Source organism: Heterodontus francisci, chromosome 6, assembly GCF_036365525.1.
Source record: "Heterodontus francisci isolate sHetFra1 chromosome 6, sHetFra1.hap1, whole genome shotgun sequence".
Classification (NCBI taxonomy): domain Eukaryota; kingdom Metazoa; phylum Chordata; class Chondrichthyes; order Heterodontiformes; family Heterodontidae; genus Heterodontus; species Heterodontus francisci.
Window position 1 is genome coordinate 26,745,932 of NC_090376.1, and position 23,305 is coordinate 26,769,236.

Sequence of the window (23,305 nt, forward strand, 5' to 3'; positions counted from 1 at the left end):
ACCCACAAACGCTAGTATCCCACTAGGTGTCCACTCAGAATTCTGAGTTGGAACTTGGCTTGCTCCAAAAAAAACCTCGAGTGAAGATGCAGGGTAGTAGCAAAGTTGAAAAGTTATTTTATTTACCTTTTTCAACTTGGCTGGTATCTTTCATCTCATGTATCTGTATACATGTATATGCCAGGAATGGATGATTTTAAATGGTAAAACCATAGGAGGTAAAGAATTTTTTTTGAGCTGCTGGGATATAAGTTTGACTAGGTAGCTTCATTGACTTTCATACAATAACAATTTATATTTTTATCTGGAAGTGGTGAGACACTCTAGACATTCTTTCTAATATTGAGCCTAAGCTATGTCTTCCGAAACTCACTCCTACTGTTGTAACCAAAGAGCAATTCCTTTGACCTTAGCAGAGGAATTCATTTCAGTCTTCTATCTCTGTCTTCTATTTCCTATCATTGTGCAACCATTACAGATTGGCAAACAAAGTGTAAAAACTAAACTATTTGGTTTTTTTTTCACAGGCTCGGGCAGAGTGCATTTGTCTTGTTGATCACTATATTATACTCCTGGAAGACACAGCAGGATTTTTCTCCTCAGTCGTTGATCATCATAACTTTGCTCAAAATGGTTGGATTCAAACCCACGGATGTTCCTCCAACAGCCACAGTGAAATTTATTGGTGCTGGAACAGCTGCTTGCATAGCTGACCTGTTTACCTTCCCTTTGGACACTGCTAAAGTTAGATTGCAGGTAAGATCCCAGCAATGTCCTAGTGTAAGTACATGACTTACATTAGCATCAGCATTGGCATACCATTTGACTTGGTCTGATACATTGTTGTGAATTCTTCAATTTCAACCTTCACAGTAACATTTTCAGTAAATTTTACAAACTGTTTTTAAAATGTACCAAAAGCACTGAAGATTTTTCAGCAATATTTGCTAGATAGACTTACAAGTTCTCATTGTCTTTAAGCACGCATGGGGTTTACTTAGTTCAGATTAAGGAAGAGCAGTTTTATCACCAGTTCTTTGCATTTTCACTGCTAAAACTATAAAATGAGTCTATGATGCTGCCATCATAAGGGAACCAGTATTAGCAGTGTAAATGTAGGGAGTTGGTGTCGGATACTGCTCTCCCACGAGCTGAACTAGACCAGCGCCAGTGTAAAAGTGCCTTCTAACTTGTACCTATCTATATGTTAGTTCTACTAGCTGGAACTTGTCATTTTAGTAGCTGCCATTTTTGTCTCTGCTTGGCATTTAGTGCTTGTGCTACATTGTCCACTTTGGCACCTTATCAACAATAAGAAATAGCAAATGATGAAACTCGCAGCTCCTCAAACCACTACTTAACAATATTTCTATATATGTAATTTTTTTACAAATAACAGTTTACAAGTCCTGAGCTGGAATTGCCCTGTGATGACCAAGTGCTGGATCTGGGATGCCTAAGTGTTAGACTAGTCTACATGTGAGTTGGGCTCAGCCCAAATCACATAAGCGCCTGTTCATCCGATTTTTGTCCTGCACAGATTCAAGGCGAATTGAAGTCTGCTGCAGAAGTGGCCCCCTTAAAGTATAGAGGTGTCTTTGGCACCATGGCTACAATGATCAAGACTGAGGGACCAAGAAGTCTCTACAGTGGTCTGGTAGCTGGTCTCCAACGTCAGATGAGCTTCGCTTCAGTGCGCATTGGACTTTATGATTCTGTGAAGCAGTTCTATACCAAAGGATCTGAACGTAAGTACAGCCTGTAATTAACTACTAAAATGTCATATATCTTGAGTTGTTTATGCTGTTATTAGTGATTAGCTAGAGTGAGGGATGCCTGAATCCCCAAAAAGGGAAATTTTGTGGATGCTTTTCAATCCAACTAAATTAATTTCTTGACTATGCTTTCTGGACACAGGAAAAATATATTAATTTGAATTAAGAGTGAAGGAAAAATCAAATGCGGATGCATTCTTCCAGACACATCTGTGTTCATAAGATTTCGCATCTGGAAAAGACTGGTTACTGAGCAGTCTACAAGAGTGTTTGTGTTTTTTTTTTTTTAACTAATTTTGGATTGCACAAGGCTGCCTATTTTAGCTCCGTTTTTATACTAATTTCTGATACTTGTGCTGTGCTGATCTCTTGTAGCATTGGTTTTGCATAGCTGGCACCACACGAGTGAAAATCTGACCATATTTTCTTTATCTGGTCACTCGTTAAACTTTTAAATAAAAAACAAACAGACTTGGGAAGCTGAGTTTAGTGAATCTAGCTGATTTACCTCCGCTAGGACCAGCAGTTGCAATATCCCACTGACACCAACATGAAGCAGCTTTTGTCAATAATTGGAAATACTAATCAAATAACAGTTGGTTGTGGGTACTTGAAATTAGATTTGAGAATTAGAAAGAAACTGAAGTTGAAACAATTCTTTAGTATCTCTATTTGGTCCACATTCATAGAGCACAGTATAAATTCTTCACCATTTTAACTAACTTTCAGGAAAATTCCTTTTTTTTAAAAAAAGTTCACTTTTTTTTTTGTTAAAAATTGGTATAAAAATTATTTTTACTAAGTGGTTGAGTTCTTTTAGATGTTGGTGTTGGAAGCCGCCTACTTGCTGGTTGCACCACCGGAGCCATGGCTGTGGCCTTTGCTCAACCAACTGATGTGGTGAAAGTAAGGTTTCAAGCACAAGCAAACGTGTCTGGTCCAAACAGAAGATATAATGGCACCATCGAAGCCTACAAAACTATCGCCAAGGAAGAAGGTATCCGAGGGTTATGGAAAGGTTTGTATCTTGTAGGCAGTCTGCATTTTATTTGGAGCAAAATATTGGAATAACTGATACTTTAACTTTGTTACCTGGCAGGCTGTCGTCTTCAAGGAAGATTTAATCCATTTTTAGGGGGAGGGGTAATGTATGTTTTAATAGTTCAGAGAGTAGGACTGGACTTTCGTTCCCAGCTCCCAATCCTGCCGTCAGGATGAAATGCAGGCCGGGAACCAGAAATGTGGGACTCTGGGAGCTTTTGGAGGAGGCGGTCAATTAAGAGCCCATCTCTGGGACCTCCATCCAGTTAAGGCTGGTAGGCGGGTCCCACAGCTGGGAGAGCCAACTGGAGTGCCTGAGGCTTTGAGTGGCCGGCAGCCCCACCAGGAGTGGCGGGTGCTGCTGGTGTAGGTAGGAAAATGAGAGGGTGCTTCAAGATGGAGGCGTCCTCTGGAGACTTTAGAAAGTTTAATATTTAAAAAGTGGCCACAGCTGCCAGGCCATCATCGTGGTGGGGGAATCCCTCCACAGGATGGCCTGTGGCCGCCTTGGCAATCACAGCTGTGGGGGTGGGGTGCTGAAATTAAATGAGGCATCACTGGCTCCTCACTCTGCCACTGGGATGCCAACTCCATCCGTTGGCCAAGCTTCAGCTTCAGCAGGGGCTCTGCCTGCCATCTGGAAAACTTAATGGGCTGGATTTTACCAAGCCCACTGCGCTGGGCTCCGTGGTGAGTGGGGGGCAGGGGGTGCTGGAATATGAATCCGGCAACAGCCCACCAAGGAGGCTGATGCCAGGAGGGCCCAGCCCAATCCTCCCAACAGTGGTGAGGCTCCAAGGCGGTTCCCATCCCCCCCACCTCCCCCGCGCCCCCCTGCCTTGCTGGCCGATGGGAACAGCATTTCAATATTTAAATGAATGGCATGAATAAATTTTTAAATAAACATGCCTGAAATCTTCCGGGCCTGCCACGATCTTTGGCACAAGTACTGGCACTCCCGTGCCTTCAATTCCCCATTCCGGGAAAGCCAGCGTGACACTGGTAGGGAGGGGAGAGGAATTAAGATTTCCAGTGTGGGGTGGGGAGGGGTCAAATAAACGTAATGAGTATAGGAGATGGTGGAAAGGGGTGAACTTTAAACTTTGTGCAGTCTGGGGTGGGGTGGGAAGGTCAGATTTAAAAGGTAGGTGTTTTTTTTGGGGGGGTGGGTGGAGGGCAAATAGTTGATGTCATTGTTATGGGGGGGGTGTTGGGAAAGGGGCGTTAGAAATTGATTTGATTTTGGAGGGGCGTATCTTTAAAAGTTTTTAAACTAGCTGGCAGGGCTGGCTGCTGTTTAAAAATGGCACCAGCACCTGCACACAGGAGATTGCGGCGGCTCTTTGGCATGTGGCCCATGTGTGCGGGCCGCCATGTTTTGAGCTCGCCACCGAGATTGGCTGCAGGTTCTTAAAATCCAGCCCAGTGTCTCCGCTCTGGCGGGTGGGTAGGAGTCACACGCCCACCACGCCGCTCCCCCATCAGTCCTGCTCCACCACTGTCCCCCTCCCCCCACCTTGGAGGCAGGAACATGCCAGTAGACCAGCAGGCTTGCCATTAGCGCAGAGTTACTGGCACGCCTGCCTCCAGTCCGCAGACTAACAAAAATTCAGTCCTAGGTGGCACAGGCTAGAAATCTGCCATTTTATTTCTCCAGCTGGAATTTGATTTAAATGTTTTGCTCAATTACATTGGAGGGTTCATATTGGCAGCACAGCCTTTCTTGCAAAAGACGCTTGGCTGGCTTACTGTGCCACCTGCCTATCACCTAATGAAAAGAGTGGCCTATCCTGTCAGCTGTCTTTGGAACTGTTGTAACAATTGGAGACTGGTTACTGAAGCATGTGAGCAATGTTCAGTCAAACATTCATGGACCTTCTACTCTATCTAATCAGTATTTGTCCCACTCCTGCAGTAGCAGTACAAAGCTGCTCAATGCAGTACAACGGGAGCATCAGATATGAAAGGATGAAGGGGTTTTAATTGTACTTTACCTGACTTAAGCTGTAAGCTTGATATCCAGCACTAAGAATCTATTACAAAGCTCCAGGTCCTGTTCAGGACCATCCCTCCGAGCAATGGATCTCACATTTGAGGTTGTGGATCCATTGCAGTTCAGGGTGACTAGCAGTACTATAAGCCCCATCTCTGAACTTGCATGTGTTGGTTTTTCACTATACCTATAGCAGGTCTGCATTTGGGCATCTGCAGTCTAGTTGCTTGTCCAAATTTGAGCACTAACTTTATAGCATGCCTTGATAGGCCATCATAGTAATGCAATAGAACTTTTATACTAGTATTCTTTAAGGTACATAGAAAAAGATTTTTAAACTCTGATATTTATACTGTGTAATCCTGTCATCTACTTTCATATGTGCACAAAATAGGAAAACCTTTAATGTATGGCATCTCTAAAACCAAAAATGCTCTGTTAGATGTTTTGCAACTAATTTCTTTATTTCTAGTCCTTCCTTTTCCATTTGTTAGCCTCGGTAAAACCTGTAGTGATATTTTAGAGGATGCAAATCTGTTAAAATAAGGTTTCTTTTTTGGGGGGTGGGGTGTGCAGGAATAAGAGGAAGGATCTGAACTTCTACATTGTTTATGAATATTATTAAAATCAAGATATAACTATTTCTGCAGGTACTCTACCAAATATTGCCCGTAATGCCATTGTGAACTGCACGGAACTCGTTACCTATGATCTGATCAAGGATCTGTTGATGAAGAATGGTCTGTTGAGTGGTAAGTATTGAAAGAGATTCTCTAATGCTTATGCATTGGATTGAAAACTACAACCAGTTCACAGTCAATAGTGTGGAATTTTATGTTTTTTTGGATTGAATAAGCTTGAGCTAGTGTAAGGAATCTATTCATTTTACCAACCCAGAAGAAATGAAACCTTGTGTTTAAAGTGTGTAATGTGCATTGAAATTGTCTTCTGAAATCTGTGACACTTGTTGTAAAGGACCCTGTACTGTTTCAAATGTATTTCTGCTGCCTGGAGCAAGCAGTTGGTTTGGTGGCAGTGTTGAGTTGTGCCTGTTGCAATGTGACTGCCAGGTGGGCACATCTGTATTTGCACAAAGTATTGAGAATGGTTCCTGTATCTTGGATCTAGGTGGTACTTTGAAATGTGTACACAAACCAACTGATCCATTGCCCATTCCTGATGGGTACTTCTGGCATATGATCAATAGCATAACTGCTGTGGTTAGTAATGGAAGTATCGTTATAAAGAAATCAATTCATGCCCTTTTTTTATATGGGAACCAATAATGTGAAATTGAAACCTAGGTTACAATATTGCTTTGACCTTCATGGTATCATCTGTAATTAAGAGTTTACTCCATCCTCCACCTTACAAGTAACTGTTCAAGTGGCAGTATTTTTAGTAAGTTTCCAGGCTGACCAGGGCATTAAAGTACAATCGGATGCTTTGAATTTCAGTTTAATACAGTGTATATAAAACAATTACAAATTTTGCAGGTCTACTGTAGATATTCTCTCAGAATTGGTGTCACTGAGCACCCTTGGAAGTGGACCTCATTCTCTATGATCTGGAGTCTCCCCTTTACTTAATTTTTAGGTAGCATGACCACGATCTCCTCTTAACAGTAGATCCATGGGGTGAGATTTAACTCATTCAAAACCCACCCACTTGCACAGTTAAAATTGGGCCCATTGTGTCTGCTGAATATGATCTTACTCATTCCACTACGTACAGTTTTCTTTTTTATAGAAGGTGGACTGCAGAGCAGTTTAGCAAGATGAGGCAGATTGAAAACCAACAAACTGGTTTATTTTACATGTAATATTAATAGGCTGACACTGTATTCCAGAGATGTATCTACTTCCTGTGGCCACTCATGCTATATAAAAACAAAATGTATGACTGTTATTTTCTAGGCAAAACCTACTTACAACCTAGTGCTCTAGGCAGCTCCTATTGTTAGACATCGGGAAGAGGGGAATTTTCCCAGGCAAGGGGAGGTGGATTTGGGTGTATGCAGGGAGTTTACTCCCCTATAAATGATGTTGGGTCGGGAGCCCAACATCATCTCTCCCTCTTCCAGATTTCACCCGGGTGGGTTTGCAGGTGAGCAGGGAGCCCTTGTGCAGCTGTCGGATAAGGAATTTAAAATTTCAGATCGCTCATTTAAGTTGTATTTTAACCAAGATTCTGGCTTTAACAGCCAGCAGACCTATTTCCCCAGCTGTCAGCCATTCGCCAGGGTCAATGAGGCAAGTGCATGGCAGGGAGAGCTTCTTCAGTGAAACTGACAGGCTGGGTAGCCTTTGATCAGTGAAACTGAAGTGCTGCAGCCATGGTCAAGTGAGAGGTTACTGTTCAAAGCACTCTTTCAGTGCTTGACAGGTGATTGCCAATTTTCTGGAAGTCATTTTGCCTGCCTTTTCACTGCACTCTCCTTCAGCTACACTTCATCACAGCACGGGAGTAGCTTATGCAGCTCTACCTGCATTTCTGCCAAAGAACAAGAGGAGTAGCAACACCAAACCAGCACAAGCTGCCTTCTCAGCCACATGCTGCTCCACAGGGCAGAGAGGATGGACAGAGGGTTCCAGCTCCAAGGAGGCAAGACTCCAACACTGGGTCTATAGGATCAACTCTCCACTTGTATGAGCACCAGTGCCTCAGGATGCTCAGGTTCTCACGGCAGATTGTTGCCGACTTCTGCAGCCTCCTAAAACGAGACCTTCCCAATGGAGCAGTTGGGCATGCATTGCCAGTGACTGTTGAGGTGCCAGTCACTGGAAAGCCACCAAGCACTGCCTGCCCCCCCCCCCCCCCCCCCCCCTCCCCAACTTCCAGGTCTCTGCCTCTCAGAGGTTGTGTGTTCTCTTCTGCAAGGAAAGCAGAGTGTTGGAAATGGCTTTTATGGGTATCAGGGAAGGACAACATTTGTGGAGGGTGACTGTGTGACATATGGGTGTGAGAGGGCAATAGGATGAGGGTGAGAGTATTGGCTGTTCAGATGGCGGTATGAGGTGCCTGCAGAGAGAGGAATGAGTAGAGTGGCAAGGTATGTTGACCTAGAGAGTGCTGTGCAGGAAAATGCTGGGCAAGTCCGAGTCTGAGGCTTGGTATCTGAGTTATACCACTTGGCTGCCATGCCCTCCTGAGGTCCTGGATCCACTCGGTGCATCATTTTTAGGTTGGAGGGACCACGTTCCTGCTGCTGACGTCCTCGACCATTTCCAGTAACGCCTGCTGGATTGGAGAGTTGTCCTCATTCTCCTGTTCTTGGGAAAGCTCACCTCCCTGCTGTCCCTCAGAACCTGCAGCAGGACCTCCCCAGGTAAGAGTGAGAGGCCCGGGGAGCAGCCTTCCTGTGGTTGTTGCCGCCTCAAAATTCCATGTCCAGTTGACCCATTCTAACCCATGTCAGGATCCTTTTTAATTAGACATCATTCATTTGATGAATCCAGCATGTCATCCGGCACTGTCTCTTTTCTTAACACCTCCACCCCCCAACCCCGATTAACCAGGAAACTTTGAGGTGCGATGTAAATACTTTGGCTCCGTTAAAGAGCCTTGGCAAAGCCTACTGCAGCTGTCAACTGATTCCTGACCTGCTAATGGTCCTGCCATTTTGGCAGGGAGCAAGGTGAAAAAATCCTGCCCTTTGTGTTTATACCTCTCCATGAAGTCTCAATTTCCGGCAAATTTGAGATGTCTGTTTGTCTGTGTGTCCTCTTGTTTACGGATGGTGAGGGCTCAGTGAGGAAATGAGGACTGTTCTTTGACCTCTTCCACAGCTCTTGCGTGTCGAGGATTGGTGTACCATGCAGTCAAAGTTACTACCTTGACTGAAAGGCCTTTCCCTTGATGGGGAAACTCTCAGCACCTATTTTTTTTTTCAGCTGAACTGCATGCTGCCAGTTGTCACCGCACGCCATTTTGTCTGCCTCAGCCTGTGTTCAAGGGCTGGATAAAATGTTGATATTGTCTATTTTGTTTCATTGGCACTTAGAAAATTTATAAAATACCTTGTGCAACAAATTTGAAGGCAATACAATAACTCTATGAATAAATTCTATTTCTATCAAATTTGAAATATTGAAAGCCGTGATTGCCATTCAGAATCTTAACAGTTCAAACATAACTGAAGCATGAGCTATTTTAATATAAATGGAACTTTTTAAAAATCTAATATACTTTTTCTATATACGACTCTTACTGTCTCTTTTTTTGTTTAAAGTTTATATCCACTCTAGTTAAATGTTGAGGGAGGTGAATTCTACGAAGTTGCTTTGTTTGAGCCTTCCCTGGGAGCATAGGTGAGAAGTACACCTTCTCTTCCCAATGGCCTGTCTGGCTGTGGTGCCCAGGGAAGAGCTACACCTAATAGGAATGAGCTGCTTTCCTCCAGCTGGAGATGGTGACTGCTTTTGAAGTAGGAGATGGCCAATGGTGTTACTGCATTTGGAGTCCTCTGATGCCCTGGGGCTACACCAGATTTTTTTTTTAAATCAATAAATAATTAATCTGTTTAATAGGAAATGCTGAGCTGTATATTGATGGGGTTTTATGGGGCCATCAAAGTTCTGCCTCCATAAATTGGAATAACTTCTATTTCTATCAATTTTTAACAGGTTCTAAAATGGACTTTGGAGGAATGTTAATCTAAAAGGCATTTTAACTGAATTGGATGCAGAAATATTTTTCAAAGCAATGTTTTAATGTCTTCCCTACAGATAACCTTCCATGCCATTTCTCTTCTGCTATTGGTGCTGGATTCTGCACAACCATTATTGCTTCGCCTGTTGATGTAGTGAAGACAAGATACATGAACTCTGCCCCTGGCCAATACAACAGTGCCTTAAACTGTGCAGTAACCATGTTTACAAAGGAGGGTCTTACAGCCTTCTATAAAGGGTAAGTGCTCATCGCTAATGTTTCTAATATGGTAAAGCATAGTGTTGGCTCATGGTTGCACCTTTGTTACCGGATGTCCCTGCCTTAATTTGGGGAGGTGCATGTTCATGAGATGAAGATTGAATCACAGCAATTGAGATGCCAATAGGAAACTGGAATTTGAGGGTATGGAAGAGGAAAAACAAGGAAGCTGTTTAGCAGATCACCAGCAACTGTTGGCTCCAACGGAGGGCCAAAGGAGAGGAAGTGGAGAGCTTGGAAGGACATTGAAAGAAGTTGGGGCATCCTTTTAACTTCATTAATTCCATCATTTTAAATTAAACACTAAATTGGTTTATAACTGAGCTGCTTCCTATTTCCATATTTTTAAGTAATGCAATATTGCATAACTTCAAGATTTCAGCTTAAAATAGATACCAGTTATTGGCATCTAGAATAAACTTTGTAAAATCTTTAAAGCATACAATACATCCTTTTAAATCTAAATCTGATTTGCTGTATGCAATTAGTGTAGCAAATGTACCCATGCATCTAAGTGCAATTATTATTTCATTCCAGGTTTATGCCATCATTTCTACGCCTGGGATCATGGAACATAGTGATGTTTATTACCTATGAACAGCTGAAACGAGCTATGATGGTAGCTACATTTTCTTAAGAATCTTCTCTGTAAACAAAAGTAATGTTCAGTTTTAGCTGCTGAATTTGCACAACTTGTATACCAATAATAACTCTTTTTAGTTCCTCCTACCTCTTTCTTTAGAATTTTGCATATTTGCTCCAAGTAGGTTTTGTAAGACCTTGGGAATGGTTTTCAGTTTTTAAATCTTAATGTTCCATTGTTCTCTGATTATTTAATTTCTTTACTGATTTTCATATCTTTCTTTGGCACTATGTATCACACTACTGAAAACAGCCACCACAGACTTCTTTTACCACGGATCATACACACACTGATAGAATTGTCTCAACAATGAATTTTCTGTTTCCTCCAATAAATTGATACAATTCTAAACAAGATAGATCAGCAGGAAGCAGAAACTCATAGTAAATTTGTTTTTAGGAACTCTATTAGCAGTTGGAAAATTTTACTGTGGAGGCAAGTAACATACAGGAAGGATCTTGATTCCAGTCTGAAGTGACAGTGCTTGACTTTATTACTTTTTATAGTACTGTTGCTGTTCCACTTAAAGTAAAATATTCCTTTTTAATATGTTTCATTGTTGCTTCAAATCAATAAAAACTGATTCTCATGGTAAAGTGTGTATTCTGTTTCCAGGTTTGTGCTTGGATCTTGTGCATTCAATAACACACTGCCCATTTTACATTTAAAATAGAACCTGGTTTAAAAGTGAAGAATTGTTTTCTTGAGTTTTAGTTATAATCTCTCATAGTGGCAGTTTGGATTTTGGATATGGCCTTTCATAGAGTTATACAGCACAGCAACGGGCCCTTCGGCCCATCATGTCTGTGCCGGCCATCAAGCCCCTATCTATTCTAATCCCATTTTCCAGCACTTGGCCCGTAGCCTTCTATGCTATGGTGTTTTCAAGTGCTCATCTAAATACTACTAAAATGTTGTGTGGGTTCCTGCCTCTACCACCCCTTCCGGTAATGTGTTCCAGATTCCAATCACCCTCCGGGTGAAATTTTTTTTCCTCAAACCCCCGTCTGAACCACCTGCCCCTTACCTTTTAAATCTATGCCCCTTGGTTATTGATCCCTCCACGAAGGGAAAAAGTTTCTTCCTATCAATGCCCTTCATAATCTTGTATACCTCAATCATATCTCCCCTCAGCCTTCTCTGCTCTAAGGGAAACAACCCTAGCCAATCCAGTCCCTCTTCATAGCTGAAATGCTGCAGTCCAGGCAACATCCTGGTGAATCTCCTCTGTACCCTCTCCAGTGCAATCACATCCTTCCTATAGTGTGGTGACCAGAACTGTACACAGTATTCCAGCTGTGGCCTAACCAGCATTTTTATACAGCTCCATCATAACCTCCCTGCTGTTATATTCTATGCCTCAGCTAATAAAGGCAAGTATCCCATATGCCTTCCCAACCACCTTTTATCTACCTGTGCTGCTGCCTTCAGTGATCTATGGACAAGCACCCCAACGTCCCTCTGTACTTCCTAGGGTCCTACCATCCATTGTATATTCTGTTGCCTTGTTAGTCCTCCCAAAATGCATCACCTCACACTTCTCTGGATTAAATTCTATTTGCCACTGCTCCACCCATCTTACCAGCTCATCGATATTGTCCTGTAATCTAAGGCTTTCCTCCTCACTATTTACAACACCACCAATTTTCGTGTCCTCTGCGAATGTACAGATCATACCTCCTATATTCACATCCAAATCATTAATGTACACTACAAGCAGCTGCGGTACACCACTGCTCACAGGCTTCCACTCGCAAAAGCAACCCATGACCATCACCCTCTGACTCCTGCCACTAAGCTAATTTTGGATCCAGTTTTCCAAATTGCCCTGGATCCCACGGGCTCTTGCCTTCTTAACCAATCTCCCATGTGGGACCTTATCAAAAGCCTTACTGAAGTTCATCTAGACTACATCAACTGCCTTACCCTCATCTACACATATAGTCACCTCCTCGAAAAATTCAATCAAGTTTGTTAGACACAATCTCCTCCTGACAAAGCCATGCTGACTATCCCTGCCTCGGCAAGTGGAGATTAATCCTGTCACTCAGAATTTTTTCCAATAGTTTCCCTACCACTGATGTTAGACTTATTCGCCTGTAATTATCTGGTTTGTCCCTGCTACCCTTCTTGAATATTGGTACCACATTTGCTGTCTTCTGGCACCTCCTGTGGCCAGAGAGGATGTGAAAATTTGTGTCAGAGCCCCTGCTATCCCCTCCCTTGCCTCACTTAACAGCCTGGGATACATCTCATCTGGCCCTGGGGATTTATCCACTTTTAAGCTCGCTGAGACAGCTGATACTTCCTCCCTTTCAATGCTAATTTGTTCAAGTACATCACAATCCCCCTCCCTGATCTCTACACCTATACTGTCCTTCGCCATAGTGAACACAGATGAAAAGTAATCATTTAAAACCTCACCTATGTCCTCCGGCTCCACGCACATATTGCCACTTTGGTCCCTACTCTTTCCCTGGTTATCCTCTTGCCCTTAATATACTTGTAAAAGTAATATACTCATGTATTTATCTTCTGATTTCAGCAACCTTTTTTTCTATTTTGCTTAATTTTTGATTAATAAGGTTTTGACCCAGTGTCAAAGGTTCTCTAACAGCACTGTGGATGTACCTACCTCGTGGACTGCAGCGGTTCAAGGCGGCAGCTCACCACCACCTTCTCGAGGGCAATTAGGGATGGGCAATAAATGCTGGCTTAGCCAGCGATGCCCACATCCCATGAATGAATTAAAAAAAAAAAAAAAAATTGGACACTGTTTTGAGTTTTGCAACATTAGATGTGATTCCGCGATTGGACAACTTTTCTAAATAACCCTCCGTGTGCTAAGAACTACGCTAACAACCAATTTAAGACTGTCAGTCGGGCGCGCAGTGTGGCGCATTTGCACCTACTGGAAGCTACCTATATTAATACATAGGCCCTGTCCTTTGCAGACAGAAAGGCGCAATGTGTGTACATGTTCTGTTTCAGCTGGTTCATTCCTCAGGGCAATCCTTGACCAATCAGAGTAAAGCTGCTTGGTTTAAATTTCAAACAAAGTTTGGCAGTTAATTGTCAGTCACCATAAACTGGTACATTCTCTATGGCAACACCTCTACCAATCAGAGTCTACTTGCCAATCAATTAGCACTCTTCTCATATAGTATAAACATGTTGCTTTTCCTTACATTTGGTATTCTTACGAATTGTTCTGATGAATGCAAGATGAAAAGCTTTGACAAAATGTCTCTGTTTTCAGCAATACTCAAGTTCTATAGTACCAAGTGACTATTTGGCACATATAGTAATAAATTCCCATAAATATTTTTGCTCAATTTGCTGGGAAAATAATAGTGAGTTAATATCTATGCTGTTTACTGTATAATTAATGCAGTATCTTGTGACAAGGGAGAGATATGTCATGAGTTGCAAATTCCCATAAATTGCAGAACAATTTATGCCGCTCCACTGTTGGTCTCTCAAAAGCCGTAGCTCACCTGTTGACTTCAGCTTGCACTTGCAGCAATTCGAAGAGCAAAGTTTTTTTTTTTCCCCAGAGCTACAGGTTGAAGGGGAAAAAAAAGTAACATTGTTGCAAGATGTTCTGCTCCAGCAAATTCTGTGCCATTGTTTGTGCAAATAAAATTTAGTACAGGTACAGGAGACCATGATCAATTTACAAAGTGTTTATAACTTGTGCAAGATGACATCTCCCCACATCTCTCAAAAGAATTAACGCAAGATGAATCTTCTAAAAGATGATTGAGAAGACAAAACTAGGTTGAAATCTTTTCTGCTCCCATTTCAAAGTCAATTGAGAAATGGAGAAAAAAAACACTTTAAATAATCCTAAATGGTGTTACAAATGCTAGTTAAGTATGGTGGGTGTGGGGTTAAACCTTTAGAAGGTCTGAGTGCTGGGAATCTACCACAATACCAGAAACCTGAGCTTCCTGAGATGTTCTTAAGTATACAATTGAATTTAGACTCTGTTTGGATTTTAATATCAATCAGTGAAGCCTTTATAGAACCTTACAACACAGAATCAGGCCATTCTGTGCCAGCTTTTTGAAAGATCAGTCCCATTTAGTTCCATAGCCCTCCAAATTAATCCACTTCAAGTACATGTCCAATTGTGATTTGAAAGTTGCTATGGAATCTAATTTTCCCATATTGAGGTAATGTTCCAGACCTTAACAACCTTCTAGTTGTTTTGCCAATTATTTTACTGCTGGTTATTGACCCATTTACCAGAGAAAATACCTTTTCTCTACTTGCTCTATCAAACTCCTCACAATTTTGAATACCTCCCATTAGGTTTCCTTTTCACCTTCTCTCTGCTCTAAGGAGAACAACCTGGCTTTTCCAATCCATCCACATAACTGAACTCACTTATCTCTCGTAAATCTCCACTGTACTTTGTTCAGAGTTTTAACATTCTAAAGTGTGGTGTCCAGAATTGTATGCAATACTCCAGCTGAGGCTTTGCCAGAGCTTTGGAAAGGTTTAGCATAACTTCCTTGTTTTTGTATTCAGTGCCCCAATTTCTGAAGCCATGTATCTCTCATGCTTTCTTAACAGCTTTTTCAAGTTGCCCAGCCATCTTCAAAGATTTGTCAATTTTTGGTCCCCTCAAAATGGCACTAGTTAGATTATACTTTCTCTCCATGTTGTTCCAAAATGCATCATTTTACAACTATCCGCATTTAAATTTCATCTGCCAAGTGTATCCTATCTCTCCAGTCATGTCTGTTCTGAAGTCTGCTGCTTGCTATTGACTACGTTGCCAAGGTTTGTATCGTCCACAAACTTTGAAATTGTACTACCTATATTCAAATCCAGCTCATTTATATAAAGTTAATAAAATTTATATACTGCAAACTTCATACAAATTAGGAGCAGAAGTAGGCCATTCGGCCTCTCGAGCCTGTTCCACCATTCAGTAAGATCATGGCTGATCTATTTGTTTTGAATTCCACACTCCCATCTATCCCCGATAACCCTTGATTCCTTTGCCTAACAAGAATCTATCTATAATAAAAGCAAAATACTGTGGATGCTGGAAATCTGAAATAAAAACCTGCTAGTTCTGACAAAGGGTCACTGACTTGAAACATTAACTCTGCTTCTCTCTCCACAGATGCTGCCAGACCTGCTGAGTATTTTCAGCATTTCTTGTTTTTATTTAAGAATCTATCTACCTCCACCTTAAAAATATTCAATAACCCCGCCTCCACCACCTTCTGAGGCAGAGTTCCAAAGTCGCACAAACCTCAGAGAAAGGAATTCTCATCTCTGTTCTAAAAGGGCGACCCCTAATTTTAAAACAGTGCCCCCTAGTTCTGGACTCACCCACAAGAGGAAACATCCTCTCCACATCCAGCTTGTCAAGACTGTTCAGGATCTTATATACTTCAATCAAGTCTCCCCTCATTCTTCCAAACTCCAGTGAAAACAAGCCCAGTCTGTCTAACCTTTCCTCATAAGACTTCACTTGAGTCAAAAAACAATCCACTCACCAATACTATCAATAATGTGCATTTATATAGTGCCTTTAATATACAGTAAAATGTGTCCAGGTGCTTCACAGAGATGTATTCAGACAAAAATTGACGCTGAGCAAAAGGAGGATATATTCTTAGGTGGAATGACCAGTAACTTGGTTAAAGAGGAGTGACTGAGAGGTGAGGTTGAGAGAGGAAATCCCAGAGTGAGAGGCTTAGATGATTGAAGGTATGGCCTGGGATGCACAAGAGGCCAGAGGAATAGAGAGTTTGGAGCACAGGGGTAGATTGTAAGGCTGGAGGAGGTTAGAGAGATAGGGAGAGGTGAGGCTATGAAGAAACCTAAACACGAGAATGAAAATTTTAAATTGGAGGTGCTGGGGGCATGGGAGCCAATGTAGGTCAACAAGGACTTGGTTCAGGACAGCATACAGGCAGCAGCATCCATTTTAGATGAGCCGGAAGTTGAGAGAGCAGAGATTTGGATGCCTACCAGGACAGCATTAGAAAAGCTGTGTCTGGAGGTGACAAAGACATGGATGAGTGTTTCAGTGGCAGATGGGCTGACACAGGCGATATTATAGCAGCAAAACTAGGGGCGTCTTTTTGATGGAGATGATATAGAGTTAAAGTTCAAATCGGATTGAATAGCACCTCAAGATTTCAAAATACCTGATTCAGCATGAGGCAAGTGCCAGGGAAAGATATGGAATTTTTGGAGGGACTTCGTGCAGCAGGATGTCCAAAGCTTGGTTGCTGAATTGGGCTTTGCTACCTCCCAAACATTTTCAGCCTAAAAAGATGTGCACCTTTAAGGGCCAATGGGGATATCAGCAACTGATGTCCATAAACTATGCAACGTTAGGCAAGATCTACCTATTGGGGTGCAGGTGTGGGCCCTATAAAATAAGGAAATCAACGTGTTAAAATACAGCTACTTGTTGCAGCTTCCACCCAGCTTCCCCTTTAAAGATCTGAGAACAACATGACAGAAGAGCCAATCATTCAGCACCTGTTTTACATGGATGCTGAGTTCCAGCAATTTTCAAGGTTATCTGCAACCTATGCAAACGGGTACTGAGCAATTGCATGATCAGTCCCAAAGCAAATAAAACACAATGTTAAACAGGAGATAACATTTCCCATAATATTTTAAAAATCGAACATTTATGTACGTTCACTCCTCTAGACTGTCATAGTGCATAAAACGAATTGGACAGTGTTGACTATGAGATCCTGTGCCATGGAGGAGATGTATATATTTGCACCTATTATTTTCATAGCCATTGAAAATATCAAAATGCCATCCTTCAGCACATTTCCAGGCCAATGCGTAACAAATAACGAGTCAATGAGAACATCCTAGATGAAGAAAAAAAGACACTGCTGCTGTGTTAAAGTCAAATTAGTTTGTTCCTACAAATTCACTGAAAAGGATCATTGTTCATCTGATGAGTCTCCTTCGCCGTTTGCTCTTTGTGATACTGCGAGCAATCAAACTAAAAGCTCCACAAAAACAATGTTTAAATCAACACATGATTGAAGTCAGGATACGATGGTTCGTTTTAAACCTACTTCCATTGTGACTTTTTAGGATTCCCACTGAAATACAAAGGAATTTAATGCAAAAAAGGAAGTTTGCTCAGTTCATTCGTACTACCTAATAATTAACAAAGCCATTATGGCTGTGTAGAACTGGATGTAGAAATTATGCACCTGGAGCAACTAAACCAAAATTAGGAATACTGCCAAAATAACCAGGGATATATTTATGTCATAAAAACCCAGACTAGTTTATCTATTCAAGCCTTTTTAAAAAATTAATTCTCAAGATAGGGACTTGCTGAAATAAAAAGTAAAAACAGATGAACATTTTGCTGGGAGGTTCTCTGGTAGGTAATTGAAAAAACCCCAGAAGAAAGGGCGTAAACAGCTAAAAATGGCCTTTTTTCCATAATTTCCCTGATCTTCCACAGAAGTTATAGCGGGAGATTGGGAGAGTCCTAGGGAAATTCTCATCAAATTCTTTCTTTCCGATGACCTGAAGTGTATTTTCAGCATTTTCTGTTTTAATTTCGATTTCCAGCATTCACAATTTTTATTTTCATCTCTAAAATAAATATCAGTTGATCTGTGTAAAAGTTGTTTCTCTGACTGGAACACATGGATCAGCGAAGACTATAATTGTGTAATTTAATTACAACAAAGGCTCACCATAATTCATCAACTCTTATAGGAAATGTAACACACTATAACCAAACAGGAAAAGTTTGCTTCAGTAATTCCTATTTAAAAACACACACTTTCATTTATGTTATAAACAAATTAATGTGCTATATATCAATACAGAGGGATAGATACAATCCTGACTCTTTAATAACTGTCTTTCTTATTGCTTTTGTTGACTTCATTTGTGTAACGCTTTATTAATCAGCTTCTTCTTTGGTGGTGTGAGCTTTTCCGGAAATTTGATATCAAACTGGATCACAAGGTTTCCTTTTTGTAATGGATCCTTGGATAAGGGCATTCCTTCTCCTGGGACTACTTTAGTGTATTTAGGACTAGGGAAAAAAGAAAATAATAGGAATTACTAGGAATCAGGGCACTTTTCCTAGATTGTATAAAGAGAAATAAGAAAGGAAAACTTGCATTTATATAGCACCTTCCACAATCTTAGGACGTCCAAAGCATTTTACAGCTAATGAAGTACTTTTGAGGTGTGGTCATTGTTGTAAAGTTTGTAGCAGCAAATTTGTGCACAGCAAGGTCTGACAATCAACAATGTAATAAGAACTACATAATCTGTTCTTTTAGTGATGTTGGTTAAGGTGTAAATATTGGCCAGGGCATCAAAGGGCAGGAAAAAGACAATATCCCAATGTTTTCAAAAAGCAGATCTTGAGTTTCTGGGTTGACTGCGTATGATATGTTAGTGGCAAGTTGACCAATATTAATCTAAAATCAAAGAATGAGTAACACAAAACCCTAGAACGAAATACGTCTAATATTTGAGCTGTTATTTCTTTCTGGCCTGCAATGAAGAGTGCCGAAATTCAGTAACAATCTTTGTGATTTGTGGCAGAAGTTAATATTGTTAAAAATTATTAACTCAAACTCTGAGCAAATTTTTTTCCCCGGAATTAAAAAAAATTAATTTCACCAGTATTTTTTTTGCCCAAATAAGGGTAATGCAATGGGTAATCATTTAATAACCTTTTAAATATTAAGCACTTTGTATGTGTAAATTATAAATTCTTAGAAGGTTACAGCAGGACATTGCCTATTTCTTCCATCAAGTATGTGCCAATGTTTTTCTCCGTAAGCCACCTTGTCCACAACATTCACTTGCTCACTCCTTATACCCTTTAATATTACTTTTCGAGCAACTTTCTAATTCTCCTTTAAAACAATTTATGGATTCTCCTTCAACAATGGATTGTGGTAGGGAAATTGGCATTCTAACCACCCTTATGTAAAGAATTTTGTTCTAACTTGTCTGTTAACTGTTTTTGTGATTATCTTAAATTTGTGCCCTCTTGTTACCATCTCACTGGCTATTGGAACTGATCTATCACTATTTACTTTGTTGTAACTTATCTTGAAGACCTCTAACAGATCACTCCTTCACTTTCTAAGTTCCATTGAAAAAAAGCAACTGTCAGCTTGGCTCAGTGGCAGTACTGAGATGGGAATGGTAACATAGTAGCAATGTTACTAGACTAGTAATCCAGAGGCACGGTCTAATGCTCCAGAGACATGAGTTCAAATCCCACCACAGCAGCTGATGAATTTATATTTATGAATAAATCTGGAATAAAAAGCTGGTCTCAGTAATGATGCTCGTGAAACTATGGGATTGTAGTTCACTAATGTCCTTCAGGGAAGGAAATCTGCCATCCTTACCCAGTCTGGGCTACATGTTGCTGCAGACCCACAGCAATATCAACCCTCTGAAATGGCCCAGCAAGCCACTCAGTTGTAACAAACCACTACAGAAAAGTCCAAATAAGACCAGTCAGACCACCCAGCATTGACCTAGGCACAAGGTGGGGGAGTGGCATTAAGTGAACTGCTCTTTCGGACAGCAGGTGCGGACATGATGGGCCGAATGGCTACCTTCTGCGCTGTAACAATTCTGTGGATTCTGTGACTCTATAGAGTCCTCCTCACCTATTACGGAGGGACTTCTGTCGAAATTGGGAGAGTTGTCCCGGACTAGTCAAGCAACAGCCTGACATAGTCAGACTCACCGAATCATACCTTACAGCCAATGTCCCAGACTCCTCCATCACCATCTTGGGGTATGTCCTGTCCCACCGGCAGGACAGAGCCACCAGAAGTGGCAGCACAGTGTATAAAGTTGGGAGGGAGTGGTCCTGGGAATCCTCAACATTGACTCCTGACCCCATGAAGGCTCATGGTATCAGGTCAAACATGGCAGATGACATTTAATGCAGAGAAGTGTGAAGTGATTCATTTTGATAGGAAGAATGTGGAGAGACGATATAAAATAAAGGGTGCAATTCTAAAGGGGGGTGCAGAAGCAGAGGGACCTGGGTGTAGATGTACATAGATCATTGAAGATGGCACTACAGGTTGAGAGAGCGGTTAATAGAGCATACAGCATCCTAGGTTTCATTAATAGGGGCCTAGAGTACAAAAGCAAGAAAGTTATGTTAAACTTGTATAGAACACTGGTTCGGCCTCAAGTGGAGTTTGTGTCCAGTTCTGGATGTCACACTTCAGGAAAAATGTGAAGGCATTGGAAAGACTGAAGAAAAGGTTCACAAGACTGGAGAAGCTGGGACTGTTTTCTTTGAAGAAGAGAAGGTTGAGAGGAGATTTGACAGATGTGTTCAAAATCATGAGGGGTCTGAACAGGGTAGAAAGGGAAAAACTGTTCCCATTGGTGGAGGGATCGAGAACAAGAGGACACAGACTGAAGGTGATTGGCAAACTAAGCAATGCGACATGAGGAAAAGATTTTTCACACAGTGAGTGGTTAGGATCTGAAATGCACTGCCCTAGAGTATGGTGGAGGCAGGTTCAATCGAGGCCTTCAAGAGGGGATTGGATTGTTATCTGAAAAGGAAGAATATGCAGGGCTATGGGGAGAAGGTGGTGAATGGCACTCGGTAAACTACTCTTTCAGTGAGCTGGTGCAGATATGATAGGCTGAATGGCCTCCTTCTGTGCAGTAACAATTCTGTGAATTCTGTGAACTCATCAAGGCCCCTCCAACAGCACCTTCCAAACCTGTGACCTCCACCGCCTTGGAGGACAAGGGCAGCAAATGCATGGGAACACCACTACCTGCAAGTTCCCCTCCAAGTCACACACCATCCTGGCTTGGAACTATATTGCCCACCATTCCTTCACTGTCGCTGGGTCAAAATCCTGGAACTTTCTCCCTAACAGCACTGTGGGTGCACCTACACCACATGCAGGGGATCAAGAAGGTGGTTTACCACTACCTTCTCAAGGGCAATTCAGGATGGGCAATAAATACTGGCTTTGCCAGCGATGCTCACATCCCATGAACGAATTTAAAAAAACTCTTGCCTATGAGACAGAAGGTTATTAGCCCCACCCCTGCCTCTGGTGGTTTGACAATGTCAAAATCCCCATTCTTTATGAAAACTGAGGCAACATCTCCACCATTCCATAAATCTCCACTACAAACCTGCCACTTTTATCTCTTAGTAGCTGTCCCTACCTTCACTATCCTTTTAGTAAAATATACTTATAAAAATCCTTTTATTGACTTTTAGATTGCTAATTTTCTGTCATACTCTCTTCTACCCTTTCTACCCGTCTTCTTTGCACCTTCTGTATATTTTTTATATTTGTCCTGATTTTCTTTTTTAGCATCTACTCTGTAAACAGTCAATTTTTCCTTTTTTAATTTCAAATTTGATTTAGTCTCTCTCTTCAGTTATGGAGACCCAGCCTTTGAAATATTTTTTTTCCATAATGAAATATATTTGATTTGAACCCTTTTCATTTCCTGTTTCAATACTCCCCATTGCTGATCTACAGTTCTGTTTGTCAGTGTTCCCTTCCACTTAATCTGAGCCAGATCCCTCTTAATTTCGCTAGAAGGAAGTAGGCACAAATACGGATAATGGGCAATCAGGAAATTATGAATATTCTAAGCAATTTCCTTGTGTTAGCGTTCATGGAAGAAGCAGTTTACTCTCTCCCAGTGACAAAATGAGGAGCGAATTTTAAGGACAATTAAAATTTCTAAGAAAATGGCATTCAAAATTTGTTATGTGCTTGCTGGGATTTTTGGAGAGTCAGCAGAATTGGGAGAGAAAATTGGAGAGAATACCTATCTTTTAAAAAGAGTAAAAGGATTGTGTTAGAAATTACAGTCTGCTGAGCCTGACATTTATCATGGATTAATATGTTAGAGATTGTCCTGACAAAGGGTGGTACATGTATGGACTGCCAGGGGAGGAGATGAAGGCTACTAATATCAACAATTTTATAAAGAAGGTGTATAAGTATTTGATAAGAAAATTATTGAAAGGTATAGGTAATGAACTGTACATTTAGAACTCTGGAGCTGACCACATAAACAAAATGGTCTTTTGCAGTTTTGCACGTTCTTAGGTTCCTATGATAAATACAAATATATTGCAACTGGCATGTAGAAGTGGCACAACAACTTGCCTCAGTGCTCCTGAGCTAGGAATGGAAAGAAACAGCCAGGATTCCTGCTCATGATTGCTAATACAATGGCCCCAACTGCTGTGTGTGCGTGTGTGTGTTTGCGTATGTATGTATGTATGTGGGGAGAACTGAGGATTGAGTAAAACTGTTATGGCTCTACATTGATACCTGAAGAATAACCACTTGGCTGAAGAATCAGAGGACAAGCTTATGGATTCCTGCCTACAATAAAACAGCATGAAAATATCTTATGAATACTTACTGGACAATGTCATTGATTGGGATGCTGAGAAATCTGTCATCGAGTGTCTCAATTTCCACGGTATGGCCTGTTAGGGCCTAAAATCCAAATTTCCCATTAAATATTAAAACATATGAATTGTACAAAATCTCTAAAAAAAAAATGAGAACATGAATTCTTCAGCTCCTGTTATTTTTTTGACAGTTTGATAAATTTCTGTTTTTTATGTCTTGAAATCACTGCACTCACTCATGCTATAGGACAGTTCCACAGCCACTGGCAGAATTCCAGCGCCTCAAGCAAATCTTTGTATGTCTTGTCAGTAAGACTTGACAGACTATTTGATTGTGGAGGCAGTAGCTGAGTTCAATCTTGTCCTCACCAAGCATCTATCCGTGTATGTTTTCCAGCAGGATTGGTGGATAGCAGTCCTGATTGATTCCCACCCCGCGCCCCCCCACCCCTCTAGTCCAGGAAAACTACGGCCACTCTTCCACTGTC

General features: G+C 41.3%; 2 protein-coding genes across 2 annotated transcripts in view; one reads left to right on the top strand and one right to left on the bottom strand.

Annotated features, from left to right (window-relative positions):
• The window catches only part of LOC137371204 (dicarboxylate carrier UCP2-like), a 28,377-nt gene extending 17,400 nt beyond the window's left edge, over positions 1-10,977 (top strand). Inside the window, exons 3-8 of the mRNA XM_068033371.1 lie at positions 528-756; positions 1,541-1,748; positions 2,596-2,793; positions 5,460-5,561; positions 9,537-9,717; positions 10,276-10,977. Of these exons, the coding sequence (XP_067889472.1) occupies positions 631-756; positions 1,541-1,748; positions 2,596-2,793; positions 5,460-5,561; positions 9,537-9,717; positions 10,276-10,375 (915 nt within the window). The 5' untranslated portion in view covers positions 528-630 and the 3' untranslated portion in view covers positions 10,376-10,977. The remainder of the gene's footprint in view (positions 1-527; positions 757-1,540; positions 1,749-2,595; positions 2,794-5,459; positions 5,562-9,536; positions 9,718-10,275) is intronic.
• A 4,744-nt stretch (positions 10,978-15,721) lies between these two features.
• Positions 15,722-23,305, bottom strand: part of dnajb13 (DnaJ heat shock protein family (Hsp40) member B13) — a 73,003-nt gene continuing 65,419 nt past the window's right edge. Inside the window, exons 7-8 of the mRNA XM_068033368.1 lie at positions 22,826-22,902; positions 15,722-18,446 (exon numbers count right to left, since the gene is read on the bottom strand). Coding sequence (XP_067889469.1) covers positions 18,293-18,446; positions 22,826-22,902 — 231 coding nt within the window. The 3' untranslated portion in view covers positions 15,722-18,292. The remainder of the gene's footprint in view (positions 18,447-22,825; positions 22,903-23,305) is intronic.